Below are 19,848 nucleotides of genomic sequence, written 5' to 3' on the forward strand. Positions count from 1 at the left end.
AATCACTCGTGCTCATTCCCTTCCCAGTCAATAGTTTGTGGACTATTCAACAAAAGATCGATGTACTGGGCCCTGATGGACTCAAGCCCTGCTATAAACTGAAGGGCGTCCGAGTAGTGCACCCTGGGAAAAATGCACGATAGGGCCCTCCTTTGCACTTTGGTAGACTGTAATGGAAAACAGGACAAACGTAATCTAGTGAAGACCTAATAAATGCGCAAACATATGGTCGTTCCACGTTAGGCCAAGTAAAAAAAACACGTTTCTCGTCCCCGCCCTCTTCATTTTTTAGCGCCGCCACTCTTTTTTTATTATTTTTTATGAGCAACGTTTTTATGAGCAAAAACCAACAGGCGTCACTTTTACCTTGTACTTAGTTCGGTCGTTCACTAGTTTGGCGTAACTTTACACCAAACTGGTGTTACTATCACATCACGACAATTTTGATTGTGTTTGAAAACACCTTTCCAGTGTCACGGTAACACCGATTTAGTGTCTTTTTTTGTCAAAACTAGTGTTAAATAACACGAAAATCGGGTCAACAAAACCCTATGGCGGTGTCACAATACACCCAAAAGGTGTATATTGTACACCGTTCTAGTGTTTTTTAACATTAAGAAGGTGTTCTTATAACATCAAATACGTGTAAAGCCCATTGCTTGCTGTGTACACACCAAAATAATGTAAATTTTCACTTTTAACCCTTTGTGTGTATCAAAATTAAACAAGCTTGTGTTTAATCAATATCTGATGTTTCGTTTTATTTAATATTTGACTTAAGAGCTCCAACGTATCCCTGGGGGAAGGTAATAATGTGTAAAGAAAGCATGCAATAGGAAATAATAAATAACAAAAAAAAACCGCCCGCTCTCTTTTTTTATAGAAATCCGGACGAGAAACATGTGTTTTTTTTTTACTTGGCCTTAGCGTATCATTGATTGTCAAGCCGAGTAGCTTAGTGCTTTGTATGGATTTGATAAGAGTTCCGTCTATACAAACCCTAGGGAGTTGCGGGGAATAACGACTGAAGGATATAATTAAGTCTTTAGTCTTCTCGCCATTACTGAGCTGGAACAAATTTTCCTTGGACCAATCGTAGATTGCATCTACTGCTTCTTGTGACCTGCTCTGTTGTCCTTTAGGTATGCTCTCTGATACCGTAGTATCATCAACATATTTCCACATGTTGAAGATACTTGGGACAGTCAAGTCATTAATCATCAAAAGAAAAAGCAGACGGCACTGTGTCCCACTCTGAAAGGCAGTCCTTTCCAAGTTTGACTTTTTGAGATCTTCCTAAAAGGAAGTCAATAACCCAGTTGATTACACTATTAGGAATATTGACCTTCTTGAATTTGTTGAGGGTCGATAATCGACTGTCGATAATCAAAGAGGAGGACACGGACAGAAGCACCGTTACCATCCGTTGCTTCAAGCCACTTATGAATCATACTAATGAGTGCCAACACGGTTGAAGAACCAGATATGGTAGGGCAGGTTTTATGTAATCAGTAACAATAAAGTTCTCAGATATTTTCGAGAGGGTAGACGTGAGAGAGATTGGACGCAGTTCCTTTTTTGGGTCGGTGACTTGCTTCACCTTGGGCAGGGAGGTGAGATCTGCAATTTTCCACATTGACTTGGAAGCTCTGGAAGTGCTAGGTGTACTGAAGTTGACCCCAAACATGGTTACCTTGATTCGATGCTGGGAGGATATATTGCTTTAGAGCTGCAGATGGTGGGGGAATCTTAACATCAGGGATAACCATTTCTTAGTCATGTCATCAATGTGATCTCAGTCTCCGTGATGGAGAGCTTAATTTGATGAGTTAACCGGCTTTTTGAGAGGTTTCTAATGCCATGGGTAATGCAACACGAGGGAGTCAGATTCTTTTAGATGAGAAAGAAAACTGTAAGCCATTTTATTTCTCATGGCATTAGAAACAGTCTCAAAAAGCCGTCAAATAACCCATCAGTGCTCTCTGTCACGGAGACCACACTGACGACATGACTAAAAAATGGTTATCCCTGACACTAAACCTGCCACGAATCTCTGTCTTCTACACTCTAACAAAGATTCACAAACGTAACCCGATCGGGAGACCTATCATATCCGGCTGCGAAGGCCTTACTGAACAAATCTCATCATTTGTTGATCACCTTCTTCCTCCTATTCCTAAAACACAAACATCATCCATCTTCATCCATCCCTCTCTCAACAAAACATTGCTGTGGATGCAATGCCGCTTGATTCTCGTGGAGCTTTTGTGAAAACTTCGGTGGAGGCAGTGTGGCCCAGTGGCTAGGGCGCTTGCCTTGAGATCCGGAGATCCCGGGTTCAAGACCCGCTCTGGCCACTCGTTGAATTTGATCCTGGTAGTCACTGGCTCAACTTTCCAGCTGCAACTGTAAAGAGCCAACTGGTTTGCCTCCGGCCAGTTAGGATTCTTAAAAGTTGTAGTTGTTGTGTTGTGTTGTTTCGTTGATTGTTTCATTGGCCCTGAAAAGCCCCTATGGGGAGTGGTCAATTAAGTAATTATGTATTGTATTGTATGTAAAACTGCCGTGAAACAATGAAACCACCGCGGCCCAAAAGCCCCGGGCCCAAAAGCTATCATTTTTTTGGAGAAAGTCATCTTGATCTGGACGAAAATCATCGCTACAGGACAGAACTAAAGTTTTTTCCTTATATCATCAGTAAAAGATTTGGGGGAATGAGCTTTTTGTGGAGTCGGTCGAAGTGCCAGTACCAAGGGGATTATCCAGATAGCCTTTTGTGAACATGACTCTATCTGAAGTCAATTTTTGCGAAAGAATGTCGGCTCTACTCTAGCAGGGTAAAATTTGGGAAAACTGCCAGAGCTTACCTAAAGGGGAGCTGATCAAGTGGATATTCTTTGACTTAGGGATTCCTTATAATAACGTCTCAAAAGCCTCAATGTACAATTTTTATTGACTGGCCAGAAGAAGAAATACATTACTAAACTTTATAAAAAACACACACAAACTCATAACTTCATTCTATTTATAAAATCAAAATCATATAACGTATCTGATTGAAATCTGATTTATACAACCTATTATATACAGCAGGCCATTATTTTATTCATAGCTAAATGTTGGTAAGAGGCACATTGTATCTCTGTTTACATGTGTTTACTCCTACTGCTTTTATGATTGAGACAGTAAGATATTTGTTGCAATGGTGATGTCATTATTGCTTGTAGTCAGGGCATGTAGCACCGCTAGCCTTGAGAAACCCATCTCCACTAGGGTTTGGACCTGAAATAATTAGAGAGACAACAAAGAAAGAAACATGAACTGATATGGAATTGTTCCAAGGAATAAATGAATAGCTTGTGCATGTGAACCAGTAACTTCACAGAATTGCGCAAAAGTTTCCTCGAATTGCCCGCTTAAAAAAAAAACATTCAACTGCAAGATCTTTAGTTTTTTTTTTGGTCAGATTGGAGCTCTACAAACAGGTGTTTCGTACAACACTGTTACTTACAGATTCTGATAAAACACTCGTCGTTAGTATTCTTTACGATGCTAATAAGAGACACCTTGTTTTTCTGGCTACAGACAGTAATAATCTCCTCTCACAATTTGAACCATTGTTTTGAGTCCAGAGGGACACGCTTTTGTGAAGCCGTTCAAAAGACTCGCAGCACGTGTTTTATCAGTTCTATAAACACTTAGCTAAGCCTTGTGTTTACACAAGCAACAAAACACTGCTGCTCGTTTTTTAAACATCACATAATAGATCATTTTAAAAGCCGCAATTCACTAACCTGTTCCTCAGACACCTCTACAGTGGGCTGCTGGGGTAAGTTGGCATTGTCATCATTTGGATGCCTGGTCTGCCAGTCATTCAGCTGTGCATCTGGCTGACGGTTTGCTTCTCCACCCAATAACCAGCGTCCAGCAGCAGCAGCAGCTGCTGGGGGGACCAGAACATCAGCGTATCCTTGACCAACACGGGCAGGACCCTTCAGATCAAAAACAGTGTCATTTGCAGTACAGTGATATATCAATCAACTGTTGGAAAATACAAAAAGCTTGGATAACAGAGGAAAGTATAATGATTGACTACAGTAAAAAAAAAAGGCATGGAGTTGATATTATTAATGATGATAATGACAACAAGTACACGATTCAACATCCACAGGACAATAATTCAGTAATAAAATGATACATAAAGTATGTCAAAGTTTATCAAGTTTAAAATAATGATACAAGTCATTAACGTCTAAACATTAAACAATGATCTTAACATTATTTATTTCTTATGTTATGTTTAAAAAACGAGAAGCAATGTTTTATTGGGTTTAAAAACATGAGGTGTAGCCGAGTGTTTTTAGACCCAATAAAACAGGTGCTGTGAGTTCTTTGAATGACTTCACAAACATTCCACAAAAAGTGTCCCTTGGGAGTCTGAACATTCAAAATGTTCAAAATGTGACGGGAAGATATCATACAAGAAAAACAAGCCAGGCTTCATTACTATACTACGGTTTAAAGCTCATGCACATGTTTTATCAATGTTTTGATAGGCTGTTAGGCCATGAATTATTGATAAGTTTTTGAAAAACAAATACAGTAACAAACTGGTCCTTTCAATCCAGCTGCAATATTAGGGGCTATAGCAAGAGGAATGCAGCTCAACAAGATCACACAGAAATCTCATAAAGTGCCAGGCTCTACATGTAGCAGCAACTGTATGGCCATGGTATTATCTTGGAGCAAAGCATGACAGCCAGATGTACAGTGTAATAAGCTGGTAGTTCGAATTTGATGAGGGAGGAAAATTGGAGTACCCCAAAAAGACTCTTTGGTTACAGGAACAGACAATCAGGGTCTGGAAAATTGACTTTACCAGTATCAATATGCACTAATAAAAATAAATTACGAGCAGGAGGTAGTTAACCCTTTCACTCCTGTGGGGTTTCCCATTGACGAGTAAAATCGTCTGGCATTAGACAGAGTAAAATCTATAAGTGTAACTCTTGGGAGTGAAAGGGTTAAGGAAAGGCAAGGAATCGACTTCAACTCATAAAAAACAAAAATTATTTTTAAGACTCAAAAACATGGTATTGTCCAACAGTACTCTGTTCCTAAGATGTCCCATCCTGGCTGCTGTGAGTGCTTGCTGTTCATAATGCTCTATTTGCTGCTGTCTCTGGATCTCCAATGTTGCTCCCATGGGATAAGACTGAGTTGAAGGAGTTGCAGATGAAAACGTGTCGCCAAGCATCCTGGAAACAGCAGCCATTGCAAACTCAGGCAATTTGAGCCATTGCTGAACACGAAATATGTTGAATCTATAAATAATTCCTGCCACCTAAGAAATGTTAAGGCAGAAAATTTATAACTTATGTGAATGAAGAAATCTGACAAAAGACAAGTCGTTGCACACAATGCAAGCCGACAGCAACATATGGTAAAAGAAAACAAAAGAATCATAATTGTTTATTATCACGTTTTTCACTCTCTGAATGAAAGATTGAAATATCATTATCATTAGTATTACGTACAGTGTACAATTTATTATTTCTACAACTTACAAAATTTACCATTTACTTACCATGCCACAAATACCAGCTAGGAGAGACTCCTTGTTGGACATCAACATCTGTCAATAAAGAAAAAATTAATGTTAATGGCTTCATTTTTTTAATACTTCAATTTATGGTCAATATTATTTTATTGGGAATCCATAATCCTGAACAATGGAAAATAGAAAATAAAGTTCTATGTACAAAATTTAAAGTCAGTTTATATCAAAATAAATGCATCTCATGTCTTGCAATATTACTAACCTGTAGGGCTATAGAGTAGGTAAATATTTTCCCTGAGATTGGCACACCAAGAAGCAAAAGTGCATCAGAAGGTGGGACATCACAGAAATACTGCACAACTGTTGCATACACAAATCCAAAGCTGTTTTTTTAATAATAATTGTTATGATAAAGGAAAACAACATGGTTAAAAGAAAACAAAAGAATCATAATAATGTTATGTCTATTATCACATTTTTCACTCTCTGAATGAAAGATTGAAATGCTTTTACTCAAATTCGTTCTGGCAACTATTGGAAATTCTAAATGATTAATAATTGCATGAGAAACCATTCTTCGCTAAGTTTGCATTGTTTGACTTGAATAATTATGGTTAATATTAAATCAAGTGATTTGCTGCCAGGTTTTGGTTTTATTTGTAATATTATGAGATAAGTGCACCCTCTGTCTCAAACATGATCAATTAGAATGTGGCCCCGGGCTGTACTCAAGATCTTGCCCACATCTCTTCCTTAGACTTCCATACTCGTAAATGATGTATGTTTCTTATTCCTACTGTATATTGCTGTCAAACAGTTTTGAGCTTCAAAGGATACAGTCCAGGAGGAGGAAGCCCCACTTCATGACCAAGATGTCTGATAGCAGAGACGGCTGTCAGTTGGAGCCCTATTGCTATTACAGTGGTGCTAAAGATGTAAGACTGAAAGAAACAACATTGCAAATGTACACTCCATGAACATTTTTGCAAAGGTTTGGTTTAGAGGTACAGCTCAGGCGTAGTTACATGTATGGTCTTGATCTTTACTTTGGCTGATCTCTGGAGCAAATGTCACTAAATGATACGAACACTGGATGTGTTGTATAATACGACCAGATATGTGGTGATATTCCCTATTGCAATACACACATTCTTTCCTTGGTTCATGTTCTGTTTGCACAATATGCAAAGTATCCAAGTAGCCATCCCCTATGTTCCTTCAAAGTTACCAAGGCTTGGGTTTGATCTCACTGGAAAACCCCGCACAAAAGGAATTTAATTACAAACATTCTGCTTGCAGGAAACATAAACTCCAACAATCTAATATTACTGTATACATGTAGATAGACAGAGCTAGGGGTGTATAAATTCGATACACAGGGCTAGGGAGTGCATCTCACATGTATGAAAATTACAATACTGCAGATTGCTACTAAATTTTTACACTTGGTGCTTTGTGTTCAAAAAAACAAAAACCACAACTTACTGCATATTTTTTGGATCCAAACCTCCTTTCAAAAATGCGGAAAGTGTAAAAAAGAAGTGAACCACAAATTAAGTTCCTGGTGGTTGAGTAGTAAAAACTGGATGACAGGATTTGCCATAGCTGATGATATAAGAATATAAGTAACAATTAGACCAATAGCCCACAAGGGGTATGGGTCAATCGCCCATGAGGTGAAGCCAAATGGGCTATTGGCCCGTGGCCCTTGAGGGTGAAGGTTCTAATCGTTTTAGTATCACCCAACTAGTCTGACAGAAAAGGCAATAATTAAGTCAGCAAATGTAAGTTGAAGAAATTTTCATTTGGCAATAAAACAAAAGTTTGCTACTTGAGGACTATTAGTATAGTCCTCTCGTAGCATAGCCAATTAAAATGCAGGATTTGCATCAGTCCACTAGTTGGGTGAGACTGATAGATCTTAGGCTGGGAATCAATCAATCATTCAACATTACTAAACTTCGTTATTTTATGCATGTCCAGATGTACATGTATTGTATCAACAACCTTTGAGTTTCTGATGATTTGGATCCATGTAACGTTGGGGAGCAAGGTCCTTGTGGATGATGAAAAAAGGATGTTTATGAGAGATGCTGTTCCAGTTAATACAAGAAGGCCTTTACTGAGTGGTGCATGGTCTGGAAAAGCAAGAAAAATAACCATTACACATTTACAAGTGTAGACTACAGAAAAACGATGATAATATCATCATTTTATGATAAGTGAAAATCTATACTGCGGTAATAATTGATTATTATTGTTATGCACAACAAGGGCCTCTCATTATTGTTTTGAGATCTTGCAGAGAGTCACACTATCCAAAAGCGATTGAGAATGATCACATTCATGAGTATGCTTGACTTGGTAGTGAATGACACTCTCCACTGGCTTTATTTTCATTGATGAAAAACTATAGTCCTAATGGTTGTTATTGGAGTTGAGCCTGCAGGCACATTTTATTTTTTTTTAAACTACATGCAAAAGAGGCGTAAGAGTCAGTTCAATACAAAATGACCCCTTAGCCTCATTCATGTGGCAAAACCGCTGATAACTCCGATAAGGGCTATTCAAAAGATGCTGAAAAGAATAATCCCTTTATGGATTTACACAATTATAGTACAGTGTATTGAGGTCATTAAGCCATCCACTCGTTTTGTCAACGAAATGCTTAAGTACACCTAGGAGGTGCAGGGGTGGCACAGTGGTGAGAGCACTCGCCTCCCACCAATGTGGCCCGGGTTTGGCAAAATAAATCCTTTTCCCTTTTTCGATATACACTGTACCAGCTAACAAACAAGATTAACACACAGTTATCTCTGTGTAAGTGAAATCGTCAGCTTGTCTTCAAGCAAAATAAGCTGACAATTTACTTTGAATCGAAAACATCCGTTTTGTTTGAAGTGTTAGAAAATAAGTGTTTCACTATTTATTTTTCCTAATTATTTACGTGTGATCGGGTTATGGAAAGACAACTAGCATACGCCTTGAACTTGTATTCAGCTATAAACAACCCTCCCACATCAATCAATGCATGCGTTCTTTTTTCTGATATAACGAAAGTGTGATTTCGCTTTTTAATACTAAAATAGTTTGACACTCACAAAAGCCCGTAGACGAAGCCCCAGGGAACATTTAACACAGGCGATCACAACTCCAAGAATTCTGGGTTTGTAGCTGTAAAATGCGCTTGTATCCTTGACAAAACACAATTTAGACAAGATCGAAGACAATCGAAACGAAACGAGACTCCCGGCTTCTTTCCAAACAAAGATGGCTTCCTTGTTCTCATTACGCATGACTGTAATTAGAGCTGGACAACACATTTTGCTGGCTCAACTATTTGTCACAAGACTCTGACGTTTCCGCTAGTTTCTCTTTCAAATGGCCTGGATAGCACAAGTGTTACTAATATTTCAAAAAATACAACCACACTTTTGAGTTTAAGGAAACATCGAAACATGTTCCTTATACAAGTGTGGTTGTATTTTTAAAAATATTAGTTTCTTTTTATATTTTACAAAAAAATCAAAGGTACTTTTGACATTAAAAGTTGAATCGTGAGCAAACAAGTCAACTATGACACGGGTCAGCCAGCAAGCAATTAAAGTTTATTTCGCTTTACGATTAAATGTTGTTTAGTTAGACTAGTTACATAGACTACATAAATTGAACAAATCCTTGACTCCCAACATTCCACTTATTTAATAACAGAAATGTGTATTTTATTTATTTGTTGGATGGACTTAGCACACCTCCGTCGGCCAAAGACTACAACCAATAGTGAATCAGAACACTCTTTTTTTACAAGAACGTTTAATTTTGGATATGAGGCAGAACATTCTAATATATTTTTGCGATGTGAGGCTTTACATCAGACTTTGTCTCACCTGATGACTTTTATTGTGTTGAAGTTATTTTGGAACGATTATAAATAAGAACTGCTCATTATTACAAACTGAGATGTGTATCATACAATAAGAAAACCATTTTTATGTTATACAAAATATTTCATTAAGTTTTGGGTTAATTTACAGTAATTTACAGTAAGTTTATTTTATGCTTGCATTCAAAATACAAATGAGCTAAATAAAAACGTTCTTAATCGACTCTCAGCCTGAGAAATGTTCTTAATACGTTCTTAAAATTTTAGTTCCTCTCAGCCTCAACGTTCTTATAAAAAAGGTTCTTATAAAAAAAAGAGTATAAAATAACAGCAATCAACAAGTAAAAAGCCTATCATATGTACTTAGCCTTGAGCAAGAAGATACAGAACTCGTTCGTAGTGGTGAGGCTTTTTCGTGAGTTAAAGCGAGAAAAATGTCGATGGGAAAGAAAATGGCAAATATCAAACCTTTACTTCAGAAACAAGTCTACTAACAGAAAGCAAGTGAATACTACACTGCTGTTGAAAATGCAAAGAGGAACTACTACTTTGATAAAATCTCTACATCGGCTCAATCTGAACTCTTCAATCTCGTTGATGGGCTGTTCACCGTAAAGAACAAGATAATCCTGCCTACCCATACTGACCGGCATGAACTTGCGACACGATTCTGCACTTTCTTTGATTCTAAGATCTCTGATTTACTGGACGCCGGACTTAATGGCTTCTTCTGACATTGGCGATTGTCATCGTTATGACAAGCAACCTACTCCATCAAGTTATCAGCTGAGTACCTTCAGGCCAGTGACATCTAAAAATGTTAAATCAGTCATTATGTCATCACGAACGAAGTCCTGCAGCTTGGACCTGATACCTACAGTCCTTGTAAAGAAGTGCATTGACGCCTTGGTTCGCCCTATCACTGCAATTATCAACTCATCACTTATGACTGGCGTATTCCCTTCGCAATTTAAGCATGGCCTGGTCACCCCTATCATCAAAAAGAAAGATCTTGATCCTGAGCTTCTCAAGAATTATCGTCCCATTCTTGAAGAAGAAATTGAATAATTTGATAGCTTTTAGGGACTTTGATTTTAGTATTACGTCAGCGCAGACTAGTAATTTTAGAAGGGATGGGTTTTTTATATTATTAATTTTAAGGGGATGTATTGAAGTATTTGATAATCAAAGAGCTTGGGTAGGAGGGTATGACGTTTTTTATAATTTTTATAATTTTATAATTGTATAAAATATATATATATATATAAGTAGACAGGAAATCGACTTGTCTGCATAGAGTGCTCGATATCGTTAGATAGAGCAGAAATAAATGATTTGGTTGAAAAGTTAAAACAAGACTAGATGTTGCATCTCGACAACGCTGTTTCGTGAGTTGCCTCACTCATCAGGAGTTAAATACTAAATGTATATACAACAATCGTCACTTTAAATGTCCTTGAAATTTACATAAGGGCTCCCTAAGGGCTGCTCAATTACTACGCTGTAGTGTTTTTTTCCTATGTCTACAACATGAAACAAGTTCATTTCTTTTGTTTAGTGTGCAGCGGTGCGGTTCGCGGATTATAATAAACTTCTCAAGTAAGCACAAGTTGCATTTAGTATTAACTCCTGATGAGTGAGGCAACTCACGAAACAGCGTTGTCGAGATGCAACATCTAGTCTTGTTTTAACTTTTCAACCAAATCATTTATATATATATATTTATTTTATTATTTTTTTTTCCTTTGTATATTTATTATTAGAGCTAGGGGGGTTAGTAAGTTGGGAAGTGGGATGGGTAACGACAGTTTAAATTATTCTAATCTGAAATTTTTATTTAGTATGTCTATGTGTTTACATGTAATACACGACCCCACAAGCTTTTAGCTTTTATTCTTATCGTGTCAAAATAAAGATTATGATGATGATGATGATGATGATGATTACAAGCTTGTCCTTCTTATTGAAAACCACAGAACGTGTTGTATCTAATCAGCTACATCAGTATTTGCAAGTTAATTAATGGATTCTATGCTCGAATGCAGTCTGCCTACAGGCCTAACCACAGTACAGAAACAGCATTACTCCCGCTTCGCGCTTGGGCCATAAATCAACGGGGAAAAAATCGGTACCTGGAACTCGGTTAGTAAGAAGTATCTATAATATTTATAAAATTCCAAGAAATCCAGCAAAAACAGTATGTGCTCGAGTGTCGAATGAGATGCAGTAGGACTCTACGACTGGGGGTGAACAATTTGTTCACTTGAGTTTGAGTCCTGAGTTTGAGTGACAAGTTGTGAAAACCTATTTGTTTTATTGAGATTGCGTTAATTTGTGTGTTGGTAATATTTAACTTAAAAAAAACGTTTTAAATACATATGTACCAAGAAAAAGATCCAAGAGTAGTAAGCACTGAGGAGCCGGGTTGCACCACCAGACGACAATACAAACACTCAAATTTCGAGTTTATCAGCAATTTGAATTAGAAATGCGGATGTTGAATTGTGAATACGCAATAATTACTTAGTGAAATGAGCAATAATTTACAGCAATGTAAAGCTTGCTTCGTGGTAGGGATCGGCACGAAATGTTTGTACTGCTATCCCCTCCCCTCCCCCTCCCTGGGTGTGGCTCAAGGTTCGCCGGTTCCTGGAACCCACTTTGCTGTCAAAGTGGCCATGGAAGTCCGCGGGAAAATTTAAATAAACTGTTGCGAAAAAATACCTTAATTTTCGTCGAGAGAAAAAGGCTTCAATACTTGGATGCTGGAGTACTAGTGGGGTAAGTTATTTAAGTTTATTTTGATTAAAGAAATTATATATTTGTGAAGGAAACGTAGATATTTTACGGAATGTGTACCGTGAAATGCGTGTATGCGTCACTGTCCGTGGTCAATGGGTTCCCAAACAGCTAATTTCGAACAGATTGGAACACAAAGGGAGCTTAAAAAGGAAAATTGTGGTTCCAGAAATGGGTTCAAAGAATTGCTTTTAAAATCTCTCGGTCTTGGATTGTGTTTTTATTTTCAAGGTCATAGGTCATACATAGGTCATTGTTTCAAGGGCAGTTTAAGGGCTGAATAAAATGACAAGTGCTTGCCCCAGGTTTGTAAGTAAGTGTAGTCGAGTGAATTTATCAGTGAGTTAAAAACAGAAGCAGAGTAAATAAAATTAAAGCAGATCAAATGAAAAGTTTATGTTGATTATTGATGTGAGGTAAAAACCAGAGGACCTAAATAATTTAAACCCCATGGACTAGAGTGAAAAACCAATAAACTCAACCTACATTTGGCATCAAATCCGTGAAGTGATCCAACTTAACATTTGTGGAAGGTGCCAGTGCTCTCATGAGATGTCAGGAGAGAGTTAATCTTATGGTATTTACTGACACTGATCCACGATTATTTGGTTAAGTTTAGAAGTCTTACAACATTGTCATTTTTATCTTCCATGGTACCATAAACATAATCAGCATCACTATATTCTTTACGATAAGCATTTCAATGTTGTTAGCGTTTTTAGCATTCGAGTAATTTCACCCCCATTGGAAGGTCCTTTACCATTATAGTGTTGAGGCTGCTGCTACTCCATTTATTCAACCAAATACTTAAAGTGCCTTGTGATAAAAAAAAAAAAAAAAACCACTTCCTTTTTCTTCAGATTTTGAAAGTGTGCTTGCTTAACATCTGACTGGCAAAATTTTGAGCTTTGATTTTTGTCCAAAGGCCTTTTACTTTGAGTGTAAGTTTTGGATTTCACGGTCTGGCATTTCTCACGTTCAAAACTGACTGATTGGACCTCACAGGGTTGGACCCAGGGAAAAGTGATGTCAAAGGCTCACTATAGCTTAAAATTTCAGTGTGTGAATGCAGCTTGCTATAATTTTATATGCAAAATGAGAATTTAAAAGTCTGAAAGCCCAAAACTCCTGTGCTGCAATTATTAATTCTGTGGCAAACACATGCATTGCATTCTTAAACTGGTGAGCCTTTGACGTCATTTTCTCCTCGATCCAGCTCTCTCAAGATCTTAAAGTTAGTGATGGTGGATCATTAAAATAGGAAAATTCCACTTAAAATAAACAGGTGTCTTTTTGAAATCAAGGCTTAAAACTTTGGCCACTTAGTGTTTTAAGTTAACATAGTTTTGACATCCAAAGAAAAATAAGAATTGATTTTTTGGTCACATGGGCACTTCAAATGATAAAGTTATGGCTGTATGTCAGGTTCCACTCTTCTAATCATCATCACTCTTCTCATCTTATGTCATCAACATCACCATCTTCATTTTTTCATCTTTGTGGGTGCAGTCATTATTATTAATGTTATCATCTTTTAGTATATACTAAAACAGCGTATAGTGTTGAATGTGCACTCTGATTGGCCACTCATACTCCGAATGTCCTTTGCTATTCACCTCCAAGCAACTCGTGCGGGATTTGTGCCTGCGGCTCAGTAAATATATATTCACCACTAGCCATCTGGGCCCGGTTGTTCAAAAGCCGATTAACGCTAATCCCAGATTAAAAATTAACCAAGGAGTTTATTTCTCTTCTCCTAAATGCTGTTCAATGCTGATATTAGGCAAAACTTTACATTAGAAGAAGTCAATCTTGAAAAACAAAAGTAAACAAAAGAAATTCTCACCAAAAAGTTGAAAACATGAAACAAAAGTTTACACTAATCCTGGATTAAGTTAATCGGCTTTCGAACAACCGGTCCCTGAGTATTAAGTATTTATAAGTCAATGAGTCATGAGTCAATGAGTTAGTGCAGTTACCCTAACCCATAAAATGAAAGCTAAAATTTCAGAGAGTGCTTACGCCTTATAATTATCACTGAAACGAGGGCTTAGGCTTAATCAATAAATTATTGCTATATTGACTGTGAGTCTCATTGACTCATGACTCATTGACTCATAAAAACAGGCATCCTCTAGCCACCTCCACTTCGGTGAATAGCGATAGTTGTTATTAAATTATTTGAATAATATTAGCACCATTGATACCAGCAGCATAGTTACAAAAGCATATCTATGATGAAATGGTATATGAAACGAATCATATGTGAACTGCGGATATGAAATCAAGTGAAGCTATGATCTTCGCAGTTATGAGAGCAATTTTTGCAATTGTGTAGAGAAGCCTGAAAAATTCAGGACTTCAAAAAGCATATCTGTTCTTTTTGCAGGACAGATGTATGTTAACTTGACATGCATAAGATGCTTGCTGAATTATCAATATCAAGTCAAACTGAAGCATCTTTGATGAGGTTCATTCCAACCTCAAGGTAAAGCTTGTATTTTTTTGCTACTTTTAGTTAAAAAGAGCTTATTATGATGCTGGAATAATTATTCAAGAGCTTTTAATTTGGTTCATCCTTCTGGGTTGAACTTGGGCCAAAAAATGATAGTTGGTACTTGGTATATATTTATGAATGGTCAAATGAAGCACCCAAGAAAATTCGTCTGTACGGATGATCAGTCCATTTCATGTTATTTTTAAACTGACAATGAGATTCAATAAAAATGTTCTGCTCAGATCCATTCCCAGATAGGGTGGACTTTCTCTTAGACAGATGATTTAGTGGAGGGATGTAACCCTGTTTTCCTAGAACTTTAGGGTCACCCCAGGGAATTTAAATATAACCAGTTTTACAATGCACCATATTGTCATCAATAGGATTCTCGCTTAGATGTTTAATATCCTGGCCGTCTCAAAGTTTTAAAAATAAGTGATTGATTTGGTTTTTTTTTAAATCTTGCCTCATAGGATGAAAGTATCTATTCAAGTGTCTGCTCAGTTTTTCAAGAAAGAGCAAGGAATCAAGTGCACTCGGAGAAAATACAAACACTATTAAAGGTCAGAACTGTAGCCTTGAACAGTAAATTGCACAGTATAAATTTAAAATATCAAGACGAGTACATGAAAATATTTTGTGGCAGATTGAGTATAACCAACACAGGCCCATAAGAGTGCAAGCAACCATTGATACACTGGAGATTCAAGAAAAACACTGAGTGGTTTATAGAAGATCCACAAAACACAGACACAATACAGGAGACACAGGGGCTTGTGAGTGCATGGAAACTCAAGAGCCTTTTTCACGGTTAGGTTTTCTCATTTGTATTACAGTTAGTATAATCTAGCATGTATGTGAGGCAATTTCGGGCTATTTTGTAGTTTTAACCCGAAATTGCCTCGCATTCACGTTAGATTACATTGTAATGCAAATGTTAACGCCCAAGTCGCCAGTGGAGGGTAGGTGCCCAAGAAGCCCAGGGGCTGCAACCGCAGTCACATCCCCAAGGCGCCAGAACACCCGACACTTGAGCCAGATAGCTCAGTGGAAAGAAAAGAAAGAAAGAAAGAAATAAATAAAATCTAAAAAAGAATAAAAAGAGGGGGGGATAGGGAGGGAACGCTGAGAAACACTTAACTACTAATTTGACTCACAACGCCACGCTAACTGAGCAACAGATACACTGCAAACCAATGTTGCCACTCTGAATTTTGGATTTCACTAATTCGGTCCCCAAATTTCACCAAATGACCACAGATTTCACCAAATGTCACGTTTTTATCAGATATCAACAGAGAGCCTGGAAACTAGGTTGCCAATCTTGTCCCCAGGTCCTGTCCAAACGTGGAAGGAAGGGGTCTAGAAACGAATATCGATTATATCGAGTGCTAAAACCCTATATGACGTACATCACTCTATGGTCATAACTCATAATAGTAATAGCCGCCATGCTTGGAATTGTCGAACAATCTGAGTCTGCGTTTTGTGTGGTCTGCACCACGCTAGTACAGCTGGGTACTCAGTGTAGTCACTGTAGTGTATACGCAGAGATCAAAAATAAAACTTGGAATTTTATTGTCATAAAAATATAAAAAATATAAATATCAATATAATTTGTAATATAATTATATTTATAAAGGGTGATATTTCACCAGATTTGAGGGATTTCAGATTTCCTTCACCAGATCACCAGACTTGGACAGATTTCACCAAGTTTGGTGAAAAATCACCAGGAGTGGCAACTTTGCTGCAAACACATGGGACAACAACACATGCAGTAACTAGGAATACCGCTGGACAATGTCAGCCCCAGGGCTCCCACAACCTTAAGACTGCTGCAAACGCTACAGAACGCATCAAATGCTAACAACCGCCTGCAAAACACTACTGACCAGACTAGCTCCTAGACGTTAACTATGTTAAATTTAATTTAACTATATTTAATGCTTAAGTCGCCATTTGAGAGTAGGTGCCCAAGAAGCCCGGGGGCTGCAGCCGCAGTCGCTAGAACACCCGACTGGCCTGCCCAAACCGCAACCAAGCCACAAGCCCCCGGCGCCATGCTGAAGGGATCTCCGGGTTGGAAGAACCTGGAGCAAGGGGGCATGTGGCAACTAGGCCTTAGCCCCGAGATCCTAAACCTTAGGCACCCACCCCCCCTGTTAACCAGATTAATCCACAACCTGTTACGCCACCAACTGGTAGGAAACACGGACGATGGAACTAACTGGAGTTCTGATATAGATCTGGTATGCCTCGCTAGATTAACGGCCCAAGGTCTTGATCAGGTGATCTGGAACTCCCCGTCCCGCTGCAGTTGTCGCTGCCCCAATACGGAAGCTATGACCGGAGTAGAAGCCGGAGTACCCTGCCCCATGTAGGATTGACTGCAAAGAGGATGATAGCTGCTGCCGAGTAAGATGACGACCATCACTACAGCGTAAACAGAAACAGGGGCCCTGGAGCAGACCCATGCAGAGACAAGTAACTGCCCAAAGCTGTTATGGGGCACACAAAGCCCGAGCCACGCCCCAAGTAGATATCACAACCCACACGGAAGGGGTCTGTCTTGGAGCACTTGATACGGACTTTGAAACAAGAGGGATTCACCAAGGAGTCCGCTTGCAGGTCGCTAACAGTCATATGGGTGTTAGAGTTGAATGCCAAGTTGACTGTGAACTCGCCAGCGCGCAAAAAAACAAAAAATGCCAAGCAGCACGCAGCCCACAACATCACAGTCTCTAGTAGACAGGTCCAAAGAGCGCTGAATGACCTTCAGATGATCAACTGTGATAGGTAGGCGCCTGGGTGACGCTGGACCTTGAACCCGCTTAATGCCCCTCAGCAGACGCTGCAAACGAAGAAAGTTCACTAAAGGATCGGGAAGGCCATGGTCGATGTGAAGGGAGCGCACTGCTGATAGATAGACCTTGATGGAGGAATGGCTCAGGTTGTCTGCCAATAAAGAAGCAAAGCGCATGAGAGTCTCCTCATTGACTGGGGGGATGGAGCCATCCTGGTTTGCACGACCATCCTGGCGGCAAAAGTCTATAAATCAACGTTGGGCAGATTGGTACACTCATCGGGTGGAGGGTGCAAGACCTTGGTTAAGTAGGAACCGACACTTCTGAGTCAAGGCATCTAAAGCGCCACCACAGACTTGTTGTCATATAAGAACTCGACCCGCCGAGATACCCACTGAGGGCCCCACAGATAGGCTGCCACCACAATTGGGAAAAGTTCCTTGTACGCTATTGATAAGGAACTTTGTGCAGCTGACCAGGCATCAGCAAACCAGCGGGGTTTAAAATAGCTCCATAGCCCAAAGAGCCAGCTGCATCCGACGATACTTGGAAGTCCGGGAGAGGTGCCCATGTGGGCATGCAGAAAAACACTGAGGCCATCCCAAGTTTGGAACAGCTCCCATCACCAGTTTAAATTCCGCCGAAATTCCTGGTTAAGCCTAATGGGGTGATCATCTTGGCGAAAGTCACAAAGAGTGTTGATCATCCGGCGAAGGAATGTCCTACCCTGTGGGGCGACCTTGCAGGCTTGATGGAGGTGGCCAATTAGGGATTCCAGCTCGCGACGTTTACAAAAACGTTTTGCCGACCACTCATCTATAGTGAAACAATCCCCTCTCTCTTATCAGTCGCGAGGCGAGCCTGAAGTTTCTCGGAGTCACGTTCAATCCCAAGGATTGTAAGACGAGTCGCAGGCCCCTCCAACTTATCTGGATGAAGGGGATGGCCAAGTTTTTTACACAGACGAACACAGGTTTGAAGGTTGTTGTGGCACACAGGGAAAGCTGGTGGGCCCAAAGTGAGGAAATCGTCCAAGTGATGACGGAGAAATGTAACATCATAATTGTGAACCAGAATCCATTCAACCAGGTCCACAATGGCGGTGAAGATAAATGGTGCTGAACGCAGCCCAAAACGGGAGCACCAAATCCGCAAAATATTGCCCACGCCACTTCATGCCAAGAAGGGGGCGATCGTCCGGGTGGATAGCCACATTCCGATATGCACTGGCCACGTCAAACTTGGCCATTAACGTTCCTCGACCCAGAGACATTATGCCATCAATGAAAGCATCCACAAAAACATACTGAACTGTAAATGGGGGCTTAGGGATGCCGTCATCAACACTCTGCCCCTCTGGTGATGATAGGTCTAAAATGAGACGCCACTTCCCAGGCTGATTATTTTTGGGGATCACCCTGGAACGACTTATGTGCAATGATGGAAGCGGGAGCACTGGAAAAAGACCTGCCACCCTGCCAGCAAGCAAGTAGGAGTCAATCACTGATGGGTGTTCAGCAGAGCTACGCATGTTCGAAGATGCAGATTTGAGGGACACCAAGGATGGGTCGAATCCTATCCGAAATCCATCCCATATGCCAGAAGTCACAAATGCCACAGCTGACTTGTTGGGATGATGGCACAACTCTGCTTGAAATTGATCCAACTGTAATGGTGTGACCTTAGAAACCGGAGATAACGGGGCAAAAGAGACAACTGCAACGCTGGGCTTAACTGGAACTGAAACTGGAACTGAGACTGAAACTGAGACTGGAACTCAAACTGGAACAGGACAAAACAACTTTGCCAGCTGAGGCAATCCATTCGGCTGGCTAGTCAACGCAATCACATAATTTAAACTATGTACAAACACAACACTGGGCGTGCCTCGCCCATCAGTACTGTCCCCTTCTCCCTCCAGGGGAGGGGGAGCGGGAACGAAATCCAACTGAGCGGGGAAACGGGCAGTTGGCCTTGGTATGCTCTCCCTCGCCAGTGCTGCAGTTGTGGCGGAACCTGTACCTCCCAATGGCCACCGGCATTGCCCTTCATTCCAGGAATGGCAGAATGGTGTACGTCGGTGGGAGTCTGGGCTGTCTGAGGAGGACTGAGGAAACCCAGAAAGAGAGGATGGCCTTGGTTGCAGTGAGGATGATGTTGGCGAACGCAAATGAAAATTATACAGATCCAAATTCATTTTGGACCAATCATTAAGGCCCGAGGCAGCAGCATCCCTTCTGAAGGCCAGATCGCATTCAAGCCAAGCCAGACCTGGATATTGACGGGCTGTTTGAATAATGAG

General features: G+C 39.8%; 1 protein-coding gene across 1 annotated transcript; it reads right to left on the reverse strand.

The window, feature by feature from the left end:
* Nucleotides 1-2,934: 2,934 nt before the first annotated feature.
* On the reverse strand, nt 2,935-8,870 carry LOC138028348 (ubiquitin-associated domain-containing protein 2-like). The gene is made up of 9 exons (XM_068875848.1): nt 8,662-8,870; nt 7,568-7,698; nt 7,046-7,165; nt 6,398-6,501; nt 5,823-5,943; nt 5,588-5,635; nt 5,111-5,344; nt 3,795-3,992; nt 2,935-3,282 (listed from the first exon to the last, which is right to left on the reverse strand). Exons 1-9 carry the CDS (start codon nt 8,690-8,692, stop codon nt 3,172-3,174), a joined length of 1,098 nt encoding a protein of 365 aa, XP_068731949.1. The 5' UTR covers nt 8,693-8,870; the 3' UTR covers nt 2,935-3,171.
* Nucleotides 8,871-19,848: the final 10,978 nt, after the last annotated feature.

The sequence above is a fragment of the Montipora capricornis genome, chromosome 13 (genome assembly GCF_036669925.1).
Source record: "Montipora capricornis isolate CH-2021 chromosome 13, ASM3666992v2, whole genome shotgun sequence".
NCBI classification, from domain to species: domain Eukaryota; kingdom Metazoa; phylum Cnidaria; class Anthozoa; order Scleractinia; family Acroporidae; genus Montipora; species Montipora capricornis.

Coding starts and splice junctions, on each gene's coding strand:
- LOC138028348 (XM_068875848.1), bottom strand. CDS start 8,692: ATGTTCCCTGGGGCTTCGTCTACGGGCTTTT. Junction 7,699..8,661: donor GGCTTCGTCTACGGGCTTTT/GTGAGTGTCAAA, acceptor TTGCTTTTCCAG/ACCATGCACCACTCAGTAAA. Junction 7,166..7,567: donor AAATCATCAGAAACTCAAAG/GTTGTTGATACA, acceptor TTATATCATCAG/CTATGGCAAATCCTGTCATC.